Source organism: Pholcus phalangioides, unplaced genomic scaffold (genome assembly GCF_987345545.1).
Source record: "Pholcus phalangioides strain wild (caught in Gottingen) unplaced genomic scaffold, Ppha-v1.0 ptg000004l_1, whole genome shotgun sequence".
Taxonomy (NCBI): domain Eukaryota; kingdom Metazoa; phylum Arthropoda; class Arachnida; order Araneae; family Pholcidae; genus Pholcus; species Pholcus phalangioides.
In genome coordinates this window covers 4,112,823-4,128,970 of record NW_028301597.1, presented here as the reverse complement: position 1 = coordinate 4,128,970, position 16,148 = coordinate 4,112,823, and the positions used below count along the sequence as shown (strand labels likewise).

Below are 16,148 nucleotides of genomic sequence, written 5' to 3'. Positions count from 1 at the left end.
AATAACTTCGTAAATTCGCATCCGTGATTATCCGAATATTGTGAGAGAGAGAAAGAAAAAGATAAGTGCGTACAACTGTAAATAAACCATTTCTGAATTTTTCGCAAGCATAGTAAGTAACACTTCCCATTACTAAGTAGCTCCACTAACGCTAACCAGTACTAACACTCCCCAGTTAAATAGTTATTGAATTCTTCTATTCATTTACTTATCCGTTAAGCCTATACACAACGCGTATTGTAAAAATAAATGAAATTCTCTTATCAGTTGATCTGAGAGTTGGGTGTTTTTTTTGTCAGCAGAGAAGGCCTACTTTTTAAGCATTCTTTACTTATTATTATCATAAGAGCATTTTGCTTTATATTTTAGTGCGTTTGTTCCAAGTCTTTTTCAAACCACGGCCTGGAAATTATAATTAATAAAATAAATCGAGTGCTCTTAATCGTTTTGTGTTTCACGGATCCTTTGTGCCAATAAAATAAAGGTGACGGTAACACTATAGGCTATGCAAAAACGAGTTAATTTTTTTTTACATCCTAGGTCGCGGAGCCCCTGAAATTTTTTCAAGAATCCTTTCTATAAATAAACAATTGTCATCGTACATCATTTGAATATAATGTTTATGTTTCGGTGCATAATTTCGGCAAATTTATTGAAAATAGAGGGATTTCAGAAACAAAATTGTGAATTTGAACAATGGTTGAAAAATTTCTAAAATTTTATTTCGATTTCTTTATTTGATATGAAACTGTAAAAAAATAAATATCGTGAAAAAAAAATTACACCATTAGAAAAATTTTCTTTAATTATATAAAAAGCAATCCGTCCCCAAAACAAATTATTCGGTTGCCATTGTCAACTTCATTATCAGTAATAAAGAAGAGGGAAGAAAGAAGGGCAGAATATATATATAAGAAAGGGGAAAAATACTGCGCAATTATACGTGATGGATCCTACACACGCTCAGGTTACAGGCGCAGTTAAACCGAAAAAACCATTCTCTTCAGGTCAAAGCTCTTGCAGAGCTCAGCGCTCTCTTTAAGCGCTTTGCTTCAGGTCGTCTGTGCAGGTCAACTGACGACCCCTACTATACCCTTAGCTATACCTGCACGGTTGGCGTGTACAAGTATAACTGAGTATGTGTGGGGGACTTCAAGTCCGTAGCGACGGGGGAAAACTTGGGGGTCTGCCCCCCCCCCCCCGTCCGAAATGTGAGAAAGTGACCGGAAAAAGAGATGGCAAAATCTTGTTCTATCACTTTGCCCCCTCCCCTCCCGAACGAAATTTCTGGCTGGGGGCCTTAAGGCTCAAATGCGAGCTGATCTCTGCCAAGGCTGCAACTGAAGGAAGGCGGGGTGAAGGGAAGTCTGTTACTCCGGGCGCTATATGCCAAGAAGTTTGTCGAGTTTACTTTTTCCCGTTATAAATTATGAGGGGGGTGTAAATTTGATACCGATCCCCGGACGACAGAGTAAATTTTCGTTTCTAGTTGCGGCCCAGCAATCTCCATTTAATAAAGAAAGTCTCCATAGAGAAGCAATTAGGAATTCGGCGTTTAAGATTCACTCATTAGACAACAGGCAAAATAATTTTCCGAGTTGTTTGCTACCGAATTCGGAAAGAAGGTGGCAGTACTTCTTAGACATGCAATAAGCATTCCTAAGAAACAAACTTCATGTTAGGTACAGAACACATATATGGTGCATTTCGACATTGCAATTCGTTAGAGAAGTTATTTAAGTGTATTATTAATTCCTCAGATCAATATTTGCGAGGTGTGTGTGTGCGGTTTAGTGAACAGTAGTAGTGCTACTCATGGCCCCCACATCCTGAAACAGGGCCCCCAACGATATATCCACAGGCCCCTTTTATGATGAATTTATAGCATAAAAAAACAAAAAAATGGTGAAAATCGTCCCGGGCCCAGGGCTGGAGCCTTGTCAGCCTACCCCTTGTGGTGGCTATGGTGCTACTACTGCACTGGCATATCATGCGTAGTTACATAAATGCTCATATAGTATGCATGCCCACATTCTACATCAGGGAATGTGCCCCCTACTAATGTGCCCCTAGGCAACTACTACTAAACCACACATACACCTTGTTCACTTTTCTCTGTGGAATTTCTAACATGTTGGAATGTGCGTGTATGTGTTGTGAATCTAATGTGAAGCGTTTCAGCGTAATGCTTGTTACAATGGCTCCATCTATTTTTCCAACTCTGAGTGAAGTGTAATGATTGAATATTTCTATTGTTGTTGGCCGGTTGCTCTCTGTGGCGAATGCTGAAGCCCTTTCAGCTCCACCCTTGTGGGGGACATGATATTATGCATCATGCTTTGATACGGTTCTGTGAATCAACATTTATTGGTTTTTCATTACTGAATGTGCAATTACCACTTTATCAATGTTAAAATCACAAAGCAAGGATTTAATGTGCCTCCCAGACACGATGATTAGGGGTAAGTCAGAGAAGATCATTTTTCCAATTGCGTAAAGAAATGACCCTATTCTCCAATCCTTTAAAAAGGGTTTTTTTTGCGTTTAACATCTAGTGTGTTTCTATGACAAAAAATGACCAAAAAATAATTAATACTAAAATTTATTTACATCCGTGACGTCCGCACAATATTGTAGACACAGAACAACACAGAATATCACTCCAGCTCCAAAAAATGATCACATGATTTTTACAGGCACCAGGATTGTCGACAACACGAGAGATCAGTGATATGCAAAGCGATGTTTAGGAATATGATACATTCTATCGATGATCGAATCAGGGCTTCAAGTCCGTCTTTTCGGATACGCACGACATGGATGGCTTCTTCGCTGGATAGAAACTGTCCTCACTGAGAATGCTAGAAGTCCTTATAGTCGATAGAGTAGTATCCTAATAATAATAGAAATACAAGGGAAAATTAATATGGAATGAGATGCTATATATATCAAGATGCAATATTGTCTCGCAACTGGACTGATTAAACGGTTAAACACATTAGATCAGGAATTCAGCTTCATCCTTGCTATTACCATAGATAGGAGTTTTAACAAGGAAATGGTCAGTAACATCATCAGAAAAAACAAAGAGACAAGGGCGTAGCGAGGGGGGGGGGAACTTGGGGTCTCGTCTCCCCGAAATGTGAGAAAATGACCGAAAAAGGGAAAAAGATGGACAAATCTGTTGTTCTATCACTTTGGCCTTCCCACCCGAAATGAAAGTGCCCCCCCCCCCGAACGAAATTTCTGGCAACGCCCCTGCAATGAGACCTAAAACTGAGTCCATACTCAATAACAATACAGACTTTTTTGGTAAAGATATTGCTGCCATACCTTTCAATCCATTTCTCTCTGCGAAACTCAAGCAGACTTTCAGTCATTTTCAAATAAAGTTCATCGTCTTGCCACCCAAGAATTTTCGTCTCCCCCCTCCCGAAATATTACATTTCACCAATTCAAAAATGGGGCATTTATTATATTCCGTGCACAGATTGTCTCCAAGGCTACATCGGCCAAATCAAACACTCTCTGAAGAGTAGATTAAGTGAACATAAGAGGTATGTTAAAAAGCAAGAGGGTTCGTAAGTCCACAACAACTGCTAGAGTGAAGACCACAAATTCAATTTTCCATAGGCTAAGGTGATCCAAAGAGTTCGATCACCATTTCTTTTAGATTTCTCTTTGAGGGAAAATAAAGGCTTTTCAAGAACAATTAGTAAATGACACAAAATCAACGCCCTTCATTCCATTGCCCTACCACATTTTCACTATGAAAAAACATTTGAAGAGTATTCTGAGGGGCCAAGCTGGAAGTATGACGTCACTAACAACAAAAGGCAACAGCTATGACGTCGAACTGATAATAAAAATACTGAAGTGAAGGAAACAACTCTGACTATAGCACATAGTCCTCAAAGCACTGAACCAACACCTCCTAGAGTAGAGGTGTTGACTGAGCGCCTCAAAGAAGGATTTTTGATCAATGATCAGTAATGTCGCCCATGCGCACTGGCAACAACATGGTCAAAACTTGCTCATATTTTGGTACTTGCTCATATTTTGTGCGCATGCGCACTACTTGGTGCATTACTTTTATTACCGCTTGTGTTTTTCTGGAGACTGTTGGTTGGAGCCAACATATTTCCTAGCGACGTGTAGCAATAGATGTATTTAATTTTACACCAATCGTTAACCGCAATTGGTGTAGTGGTTAATGTGGGGCTCTACTAATAAGGGACTCTACCGACGAAAGTTGAGGGTTCGTTCGTATCCCGCTCAGGTCAACTGTACCTTTTTTTCCCTCCCTTCTCTTTAATACTTAAGTGAGCCAAGTGGATTACTCATGGGTATTTATTTTGATGAGTATTTATTATTATGTTAGACAGATAGATTATATACATATATAGATAAGAAGAATTTATAAAGCGGAAGGAGCAGAACATATAGACATCTTATCTACTTGATGTTCGGGGTGGAACTCACTAGTTCCCATTATACAACACTAGGTGGCGTTGTATGTTCATATCAGTTTAGTTCTTTTTTGTCATTTCTTATAAGGACACCACACTTCTATCTTCATTTCTTGATCTCTTAAATTAATTTTAATTGTTCTGGTTCTGATCTTTCTAGTAAAAATTGGAACTTCGAAACATGGGGGAACAGATCAACACCTTCTAGAGCAAGGTCTCTGCTTTAGAAGGTACTGAACAGATGCAGTATATATTATCTGTATATCAAGATCCCCTTGGCGACTTTACTTTTCGGCGTCAAACAGGTCCGACGAAAAGTCGCTAAGGCCGTAACTGACTGCGGACGTCGAAAAAAAAAACAAAATCACAAGCATAGAAAACATAATAGAAGCAGAAATCAGCAATGATATTATCAATAATGGCATAAATAAATATTCTCAGTATAAAAATTTAAACCCGGACTCTCTTTGAAAAAATGAACTGATCAGGGCATAAGTCAGTATAACGGTATCCAGACTCTTTAAAATACGTAATAATAAACCAAAATTATGATATTTAAGAGACTGAAAACTGAAGGCATGGCAGAAAAAGGAAGGCTGAAGTTACAAAAAATAATAAGAAATACATCGGAAAAGTACAACCTGACAGTATGCTGTATAATCCAGATAATATCCTTGTGACGAGACAACGACGCATTGAATAACGAAATGACCCTATTTGAAATATTACACAAAGGCCTAAGAATATTCAATATTCGGCCTACATGTGTATTTACTAATAAAGTAGTCGGAAACCTTTTTTTTTGCGTTACGGTATAATATTATATTATTATCATTATTATTATATTATTACCATTATGTTATATTATATTACTATTAATTTATATATCATTGTAATATTATCGCGTGAGCAGTCATGACAAAATAAAAGCGAAACGTTAATGAACCCTGGTGTTTGGCGATAAGTTGCCACACGTAACAGCCGGAAGCACACTTTAAATCGGAAAAAAAGTAACCCCTCTCATATTGCGCATGCGCAAGAAATGAATCAAAAACATTCTTTGGTGACTAAAGTCTTGTACTCTGACCACCACAGACGCTCTTTCATTCTGACCACGTTTTTCGTTGGGACAATGTGTTTGCCACCTTGATAACGACACCCACATGAGTGTCGAAACACTCATGTGCATTATAAATTGTTATTTGTCCTCATGTCGTTGTGAATGCTTCATGAAAAGTTAGGAACAGGAATAACAACTTACCGTTGATAGCTTGTGCTGTAAGTTCATGGTCTTGTGATGCCTACTGGGAATGAGCTTCTTAAGCCACACAACCAAGGGCGAAAGAAGGCTGTCATCGACATCGTAGAACTTCGTGGGACCTAAAACAAGGTGGCGAAACACAAAGATATTAATTAATGATATTAATTAAATATATGAATACATTTAGACTGTAATACATGTTTTAACCCATTTGCATCATAAGCGCATATATGCGCGCTAGTTTTTTATGCATGAGAACAAAACACTAAAGTACTGTCATACTGTATAAAACTATTAAATTTACTTTTTTCAAATCATTTTCAATGTATATTTTCATTGAACTAAAAATTATAAATTCTTTGTGTACGCGATTTTGTTCTTCGCTTTTTTTCATTTTGAAATATTTGTAACTTTATCCAGTTTTCCACTTTTTCGAATGATGCAAATGGGTTAATAATTCTCTCCAGCGCATGTTATTCACCCCTGAATGAAGGGAAATGAAAATTTGAACGTCGAAATTTGTTTCCAATATGCTACTACTTCACCAAACACCAACTCTGGCCATATCGCTATATTGCAATTTACTGCCATTAGTGAGATGGGTTGGAAGTGAAGGCGCTGTCTATCGGTGGTCGCCTCGAGTTCGTTTGGGAAAATATCTTATCTATATCCTCCCTTGGGTTCGAACCCGGGACCCTGACAACAACCTCCACGATGGTAGACGAGCATCTTACCACCATGCCACTCGGGCACCCAATATGCTGCTATCATCGTCAGGCGATTGGAAGGTAGCAAATTGGAAGACTGGAAATTATTCATGTAGATCATTCATACGCATCATGTACAAAGTGCTCTCGTGCATCCTTTATCTTTTTTAACGGTTGGTTGTTTTTTAGAGAAAGATACTTTTATTTAATTAGAATAAGTACCGTATCTCGAAATAACGTGCTTATCTTAGGTATGTCATCCATTTTAATCAGGGGTGGCATATGTGTTTTTTACTGATATAAAAATTTTTATTTTTTCTACAGTTCCTTCCTTGTTCTTTGACTTTAAATTAAAATGCTGTTGCACTGTCTCCAATGAGCCGAAAAACAAAAACAAAAGAAACTTTATGTTTCTAAGAACAATGTTAGCAGAGATATTTGTGTTCAAAATCTTCTAAAATGAGGGAAAGAACAGCATATATTTAGAGACAAACTCGAAAAAAAAAATCGAAACTTTGCACTTGCAGTTGATTAAAACTTTGGCACTGACAAGTTCGAGTGTATTTTGAATTTTCGTTCGAGCAGTGATAATAAGATTATATCAAAAATATTTTTGTGTACGTAAATGGATAATCTCGGCGACATTCATTCAAACCGAGCATAACTCTGGTCCATCGCCACGGGCAATTTACTACAGATTGCGTTGTGCCGGAAGTATGTGTGTGTGTAGGTACCTAACCAGTCTGAGTGGGTATCTAGTATCGTGTTTTTGAATTTTCAGTGCTGCCATCTATGAGTGAAGTGTAATGATTGAATATTTGTACCGTTCTAAGCCTGTTGCTCTCTGTGTCGAGACTTCTGAACAGGGAGATCGGCTCGCATTTGCGCCTCGAAGTTGGGAATCACAGAAATCCAATTTCAGCCGACTCCCATTGTGGTGCCGATGGGGTTCGTACCCGGTCCATTGCGATGCGAGTCCGTCACTCGACTACTACAGCGGCAATCTCTGAGACAATAAAACTTATCAAAAGAAGAGATTATCTTTACCTGAAGCGAAACTGACGAGTACTCCAACGATAATGGTGGTTACGAAGCCGATGGCGCTGAGCCACAGGTAAGACAACTTGTACGGAGGCAGGATATCATCACTAGAAATAAAAAGAAAAGAATTAAAACACAAATAATAACATTTATTGATGTCCATAGAATGTTTCAAATTATGCCAAAAAAAAGCCAGATGATTAATTTTTTGTATCGAAATACATCCCTCACGTAGGGTACATTGAATTTATTGTAATTAGGAAGGTCCCAACTGGAAGCAAAAAAGTACCCTGTCACCCTCGCTGCAAGTATCAATTTCGGTCGCCCTTGGTTCGGCACCCAAGTTAATAGATCCGCCTACTTCTCCGTACTTGCGGCACCTGATTCACTGCAATCATATATTTACAGTGTTATATATACCATTACATTGCGTTACATATATTAACGTCTTTCAAACAAGCGTCATGATAAAACGTTATAAGCGGGAAAACGCTTCAAACAGAAAATCTTTATGAATATTAGTAAGAGTTGGAAAACCACGCAAAGAAGTCGTTCTCAGCGGGAAAACGTTCTAAGTGGGAACGTTATAAGTAAGATCAACTGTATATCCATTCAGTCTTTTTTCAGGAATTGTAAAAATTTTAGATGGGAAAGCGGGTGGAAGAATCAAATTCCAGTTTAGTGTTGCATTTCAGTTTTTGTTCTTGACCAAATCGTATCTTTAACGGTGAAAAAGAAAAAAGATCTTTTAAACTGAAAAAATTGAAAAGTTGCTGGTTGAAGAGAGATGAAGTATTTTTTCACAGGGAGAGAGAAAGATAAAGTTTATGAGAAATTTTATCTCTTGGTTTTTTTTTAGTCACTTACTCAGAATCCGGTCGACTGAAATAGACGACGTCGCCAACCGTTGCCGAATGAGTGACATTGTGGAAAAGTTCCGAGCAGTTGGTGTAAATCCTCGGTGCTTCGGGATGAAAAGGCTGCGTAACGAATGCACCCATCCCTAACCACATGGCCATCACAAAGCCACTAAACAGTCCGAAAGACGCCCCCTGTAACGATCGAAATGCCGCATGTAAGAGAATCATAAAACTTTGCTGAAATAATTTGCTCAATACAAATTCAAATCAGAAATCTTGACCAGAAGGCAACGATCGTGAAACTTACGTAAATGTTTGCCCAAGGGATAAACATGCCTAATGTAAAAAGGCCCAGCATCGGACCTCCAACAATTCCGTGGATTGTTAGAGCGGCCTGAAGAAGAAGAAAAAAAATATATATATACACACACACATTTATATAATAAAATAAACAAACACAGAATCTTGCTGTAAGGGAGGTATATCCCCTTTTATTGTACAGGGTGGGCAAAAAGTCTGTAGAAACTTTAAAAATGAATAAAAACCGGAAAAATAACCGAAATAAAAAACGGTTTGCAGGGTTAGCATCGCTAGGTCACGGGAATTTCTTAAGACGGGAAAAAACCCCAAAACAGCCGATAGGTGGTGCAGGTACGAGCGACTTCGGTGGAAATATGCAAATGAGACGGTTATAAGAACTTGCGCTCCTAATCCACAACCACTTCACCATTGTAAACCGTGTATGTAACCCTGCTGCATTCTGCCTTTGCTGGATTTGTGACTCGCCTGCAATATGTTATCCTATGTGGTCATGTAGAACACATACTGCTGTAATAAACGATTTGGAGGCATTCTGTTCGTTATTTGCGTATCTTTCGTTTGACTTGTGTACGTCAGCGCCATCTATCGGCTGTTTTTGAGGTTTTTCCTCTCTTAAAAAAAATCCCGCGACCTACCGCTGTTAACCCTGCAAACCGTTTTTTATTTCGGTTATATCCCGGTTTTTATGAATTTTTAAAGTTTTTACGGACTTTTTGCCCACCCTGTAGAATATTTTACTGTATTAATTCTGATATAGGCGAACTCTCATATTCGTGAATTTTTAAGCTGGAAGACGTTGCTATTGTTGCCAACTTCGGAATCCAAATCTTTGCTTGTGTAAGTAATGCAAAGTGAGTAAGTTTGTATGGGTCTCGGAGACGAGAGAGAAAAAGTACAGAAAATATGTCATGAGGAAAAACGTTGCATTATCATATTACACATGTTAGAATTGTTCCTGAGCAGCAACAGATTCATAAATCGCGAAAAAAAAGAATTATAATCGTAAAGTGGTGGTGATACAAGCGATATATCTCAAGGAGCAAAGAGATATCGGTGAGCATAAAAAGCCGCTTAGATAGTGTTAAGAAAAGCTTTATAAAATACGAGAGGACGATCTCGATTGTTCTCAGAATCGAAGGCGTATTATCTGTTCTGTAGTACGTATTCTTACGTTGATGAATTGATATGAATGGTTGAGGGGCGTTTGCCTCGACGCGACGTAGCGCAAACGAAAAATTTTATCCAAGGAAAAATATCCCGCGACACACCAGAGAGGATGATTTTTTTCTTTCAGTATCTCAAGAGATGTTTCAATATTAACGTAAAAATTTTAATAACGACGCATTAGTTTATTGACTACTACGGACTTGCGCCACTGTGCGGTCGTGTGATCAAAGTGACGGACACATCATCCGGGTTCGAAACTCACTGGCGGCATAGTCGGTGTTCACCAGAAATTGGTTTTCTGCGGTTCCCAATTTCAGGACCTGAATGTGAGCCGATCTCCCAGTTGAAAAGTCTCGCCATAGAGAGCATACAACGGTACAAATATTGAATCCCTGCACTTCACTCACAATTTGAAATATAGATGGCAGAACTAAAAAGTAAAACCCAACACTAGATACACACTCAGGCTGTCAGATTGACCTGCAAACACCTCTGGCACTACGTAATCGGTAGTAAATTTCCCATGGCGAGATAGACTGGAGTTATGTACGGTTTGAAAGAAAGAAAGCGGGAAATGTAACAGCTTACTTATTATTCACTCACTCCCGAAAATTATAGTATTGTACCCGATCTGGTCATATAGACCTCCTATGCACTTGATGTTGCCGCAGCTATGATTGGCTTTTGAAGAAACGGATTGAAGGGGATTTTATGTGTTATTCCCACTATATTTCATTTAAAAGCTTCATTTCCTAGCGTAATTTTTTTTTTCCTTGAGATCTCTCTGTGACACCCTTAACCCACCCCCCGGGAAAGTTTCGACATCTATCTGAGATGGGAAGCGGGATGTGTCCGGTCCTTCAAAGTTCGATGCGGCGCCCTTAATTACCTGTCATGGCTGTCTTCAAACTTGATTTGCATATATGACCCCTTTCCCACTTAGAATATTTCAAGAATGAGAAAAGAGGGGGAGGGGGAAGGGGAAGCACAGGGCCTCAGGTTGAGAACCATTGGTCTATTAGAGCCATTCAACACGGGATCCAAAATGTTCACTGGAATTGATTACACGGATTGCAGAAGGACTAGGAAACCACATTACAGTTAGAGAGCAAGAGAGAGTTAAAATAATATATGGTCAGCAAAAACCGTTTTCAATCCACTGCCTGGATGTACGTCACAGTAGTACTGTCTTAGCTCATGGGCCCACCCAGGCACGGCTCGGGTCGTGGTGGTGGTGGTGGGGGAGGGGGGGGCTCAAGTGCAGAAATGGCCTCATGAAATCTAGTCAAATTTTCGACAGTGATCATGTAAATTATTGGGTAACAGGTATTCCTAGTTAGGTGGGGGGGGGGGGCAGAAAAATCGCTTTGCCCGAGGGTCTGTGATGCTGTTAAGACGGCCCTGCGTCACCGCGGTACTCGCGAGTGACAGGTTGAAGATACCAGCTTTCGCACCTAACTCAGTTTGTATGTACACGAAGTCACTACTACTAGAAAAATGTATGGTAGTGAAATGATTCCAGCGTTGTATGCATACTTCTAACTCGGAAAACAATGAATATTAGCCGTTGAATGAAATCAGCTTTATTGATTTTACGCGTAGGTCTTTGTACGTGTTATTCAGATTCGTATATATTATTTATTAATTTTTATTTTTTTTCGTAATCAGGGGCACTCGAAATATTTGCTGATGCAAGTGATTATAAAGATAAGCTTTTGAATGATGCGATTATAACTCATTTTCCTTTGTGACGTTGATTTCAAAACGCCCATATTTCTGTCTTCTTTTTTTGCACAGATACAAACGAGAACATCGTCATCAGTTTCGAGATGCGCAGTCATGCAATTTAATTTTATTTTAAATTAACTTTTTAAATAAACAATTTAAAATAAATCCCATTAACCGAGTCAAAAGTTTGCTGCTTATTACTTGGACGGAACGGTTAAGGGGGATCTAAACACCGAAAAGTGCAGAACCAAAAGAATCCTAACAATGATATTCCTGAATATCGATACATATCGATGATGATAAGGGGGCATCTTAAATACGTCGAATAATTTTGTTAACGTACTTTTCCGTAATGTGTGCTGAAGCCGAAAAAAACCAATGTTTTCGAACAGATTTTAGATCGTTCCAGTCATTTGTCGGGGTCTGACGAAGCTATAAAACAGCCTATTGTTTATGTTCGGTCCTTTTTGGTATAAATGCAAAAATTAAGGGGCGGGGAATATCTCGTCGAAAATTGTGGATTGGTTTATCGGAAACATACGCACAACAAGACGGAATCTCTTTTCATATTAAATCGGCTTGTTACGGTACTTTCTGTTATTTTCATTTTTTTAAGAATTACAAAAATTAGACCACCGATCACACAGTTTTGTTGGTGACAAAATAATTATGTGTGTTCTCCTGTGATGATTCTGAACAGGTGAACAAAATAATAAATGAAAATCAAAATGAACTTGTGAGATGATCTAAACGCGTTCTTACAAACTATATCATGGTTTCACACATCGTCCACATATCGACTTCGACTTACCTGCAAAACACCACCCAACTGCTGAGCAACGAACACCAGCGCAATCGAAGTAAGTCCGTAGAACATTGCTGAAATCGAAATTGACACCGGATATTAATATAATTTCTGTCATCTATTTATCTTATGTGCCATATAATTTCATACGAAACAATCATTGGTATTCCAGAAATACGAGTAACTTACCAAGAGCCTTTGTTACCCTCGTGGCCCAAACTTCGGTGATATCTTTAATTATGTAGGCTTTTATAATGTCTTCTAATGTAACTGCAGCTAGTGAATTGACACCAGATGACACCGTGCTGAAAAAGCATAAAGCGATAGAAAATTGTAATTCTCTCGCCATCGAAAATAAGAAAACCGAAAGGATGCGAGATATGCAAATTGTTCATCATGTTCATCACCGCTATCAACAACGTTTTTAGTGCTAAAAGAGCTGTCATGAAACTACGCTGTAATTAACCCTTTCCGTGGTTTTATTAATTTTCACTGATTCAACATTATCTGACACAGTAGAAATCATTATACCCTCTGTAAAATGACATTTTTCTCCAAAAATGGAATTTTCTTTCGGTTTCGTGCAAGTGATAGTGCTTTCCCCTCCATCCCCAATTGTGAGAACAATAAAAAACCGAGAAAGAGAAATACTCCAACCTTTTCTATTATTTATGTACTTAATAGAAAAGGTTACGCTATATACTGTAATCCTACATTTAATGACGACATGACCGCAGAAAAAATTGCTACCGCAGGGAGTCCCCCATCAAGGGGTTAACACACCAACCTCTCGATGAGTATAAAAAACAAGCCTGCCGTTCGGAATCGGCAATAAATTGTAGGTCCCGGTCTAATTAACGCTCGTGTGCAGAAAATGACCGTGGTGCGACAAAAATGATCAAATGAACTGTAATCCTACACTACCCCCGAAGGGAAGGGAAAGAAAAGGTACATGTCAAACACTGTCCTTCTGTGAGCAAGATGCGAACAAAAGCTTGTCTACCCACCGGAAACTGACCTGACAGTTTGATGGTGGAATGGAAAACGTGTTCTCAGGAGGAGCCAAATGTGTTAGGGCTCGCCGTTGTGGAAATAAGAGGGTTTAAGGAGGCGAGATATATCTCGAATGTGTGTGTGTGCCGAAATGCAAAGCATCAAGTTAAGTGAGATATCCTGTAATTGTCGCTGAAGAGTTCGAATATTGGGATGATTCTCAGTTTTTTTTATTATGATCAATTGAAACCTTTTTCTTCTTGTTAAGGGATAAAATGCTATCACAAATTTCTCCGTCTCTTTTAGTTTAAATTACTACTACAACTTATAATTATGATTTCACAAAAAACGCGAACACTAATTTATGGTTCACTCACGCTCAGTTTTCACATTCATCAAGTATTATGTGCCTACCTTAAAGCTCCGCTAAATACTCCAGAAACGAATAGGCCGGGAATTCCAGGAAAATCTCGGAGGGTTTCCATCACAAATCTTGGCAGAAGCTGAGGAGAAATGAAGCACCGACATTTAGAGAATGTTTAGAAAGCACTAAAGTTTTAATTGTTCATCTCTTGTAAACTACGTTTAAAAGCGGATTTTGAAGTATCTTAAAATGTAAACATAACACATTCGAGCTCTTTGCGTTCACTTGAAAAAAAAAAAACCATCAAATTCTATAAGAAAAACCACCACCATTCACTTCTAATTTGGAAGGTAGATGATAGCACTTTGAACACATGAGACGTAAACTTCAGACATTAATAAATACTGTACGTTAAGGACACATATATACACAAATAAAAAAATTATTACTAAAAGGGATGTATGCGAGGTGTATGAAGAAAGTAGCATTAATATTTTTTCTAAAAATATCAATTTTCGGGTACAAAAAATTTTCTTATTGATAGAAAAAATTTTCTTATGCATGAAAATATGCATTGCTTACCTGATCCGGAGCTTGAATCATTTTTGTTCCGATGGGATCACATTGTGAATAATGCGCATAAATTACCAGTCCTGCCAAGCTCGTCGACACAATCAGCACAATAAGAGCAGGAAGGTTCAGCCATAAGCATCTACAAACATGTAAGGATGATGGAAAAATTAGGTGTAAATATCATTCTTTACGAACACTATTCACAGTGAACGAAGAGCGCTTGTACCTCACAAAAAGAATTTACGTAACTTATTCTTAAATCCCCAATATGACATGTTTTACTTTTTTTGTACAATCCAAGAGGAACTGCATGCCCCCATCTTTCATAAAAATAATCGCTGAGTCAGGACAAAATTCATTGTGTTCGAGATAGCACGGGAGTGTAATGACTCCTTGATTCCTTCAATTGTTCAGTTGCAATGAAATGAATACTGTCTATATTCTTTTGCTAATTATAAGGAAGTTGAATTACGATGAATCAGTCTATTACAGTAAAGCGTTCTTTTTAATGGTCCAGCAAGGAAGGTGTAGAGCTGTAGAAGTTAGAAAAAGCACTACTACTACTACTACACTGCACATGCAACTCGTAAACATTCCTCAGCGGACTTTTGAGAATTCCAAAATTCTGAAATTCCCTAGGAGAAAAAATTACTGAAAACTATTAAAATATGTTGGTTTTATCAAAAATGTAAAATTGAAATTGACGAATTGAAAGTCACGCAGCCGAACGAAAAAAAAAGAAAAAGAAGTTAACATTTAGAGATGCTCAGATTTTTTTTTTACGAAACACACCACCGTATAAAAGATCTTTGCTCGCATTTATAAGATAAAATGTTTGGAGTTGTCATAAAAGTGGTTTGTGCTTGCTGGTTGAGCAAATTTAATATCCACGTAATAAAAATTCTTCTTCGCTATCTGTCACGTAATTGGACGCAATTTCAGACAGAATAAACACAAAAAGAGCAATTTCTTCTCACGTTGAAAATACACGGACTATTTATATGGTGTAATTATTCTGATGCAAAAACGCTTTTTATATTCGCTAATGCTATACTGATATGATAATGTTGTCCCCAATAAAGTGAGCTTTGTAGATAGATTTTCCGAATTAAGAGAGCACCTGACACAAGCACAGGAATGAATGTTCTCCTTTATGAATGATATATTGAAATATTCTCGCGTGGTAGAAACAAAAGACGGTCGGTAAGATAACGTGACCTGAGAATACTTCCGGAGAAAAGAGAATCTAATATAGCGAAATTCAGAGTGTATATATAAACTTACGCATGGATATATTCAATTATTAATTACGCAATCAGTGCCTGGTGAGAAGCATATTACGAGAATATTCGGAAATTGCATAATATATATAACAGAATAAGATCTCAAATAGCAATACACATATAGTTCTAAAATACAATGCCATACTTTATCCTTAAGGCAAAACTTTTTGTACAGAATTATCAAATTCGCGAAAATAAATGAAGAATATTTAACGAAAAATCAAAATGTGTCGAATTACAAATAGACTTGATAATATCGTGTTTATCGAGTGCCAAAACCTAATAAAACATTGTATAAAAAAGAGCTTTTCCTACGTTGCCCTAAGATATTAAACATTTTTAACACTGAAAATCAACTTAATAATGATAAAAATGTAGATTAAAAGATCCTATGTTAAAAGCAGCATTTCACGCCACGTGCTGAACATTTCCCCGCACACACTTCGGTCAGTTGTGGAACATGTCATCTTGCGATTTCACATGGTATTTGAAAATTATGGCCATCATGTTTTGTCGCAATAGCAATTGTAAAAGTGTTTAACAATTGTTAAAATTGTAAACGTTTGCCTAAATGTG

At 37.9% G+C, this 16,148-nt stretch overlaps 1 protein-coding gene across 1 annotated transcript in view; it reads right to left on the bottom strand.

Annotated features, from left to right (window-relative positions):
* Positions 1–2,586: 2,586 nt before the first annotated feature.
* LOC149086465 (sodium-coupled monocarboxylate transporter 1-like) overlaps positions 2,587–16,148 on the bottom strand; it is a 28,940-nt gene continuing 15,378 nt past the window's right edge. The window contains exons 7-15 of the mRNA XM_089255652.1: positions 14,299–14,428; positions 13,767–13,855; positions 12,549–12,664; positions 12,366–12,433; positions 8,646–8,732; positions 8,346–8,530; positions 7,485–7,585; positions 5,731–5,849; positions 2,587–2,893 (exon numbers count right to left, since the gene is read on the bottom strand). Of these exons, the coding sequence (XP_089111778.1) occupies positions 2,780–2,893; positions 5,731–5,849; positions 7,485–7,585; positions 8,346–8,530; positions 8,646–8,732; positions 12,366–12,433; positions 12,549–12,664; positions 13,767–13,855; positions 14,299–14,428 (1,009 nt within the window). The 3' untranslated portion in view covers positions 2,587–2,779. The remainder of the gene's footprint in view (positions 2,894–5,730; positions 5,850–7,484; positions 7,586–8,345; positions 8,531–8,645; positions 8,733–12,365; positions 12,434–12,548; positions 12,665–13,766; positions 13,856–14,298; positions 14,429–16,148) is intronic.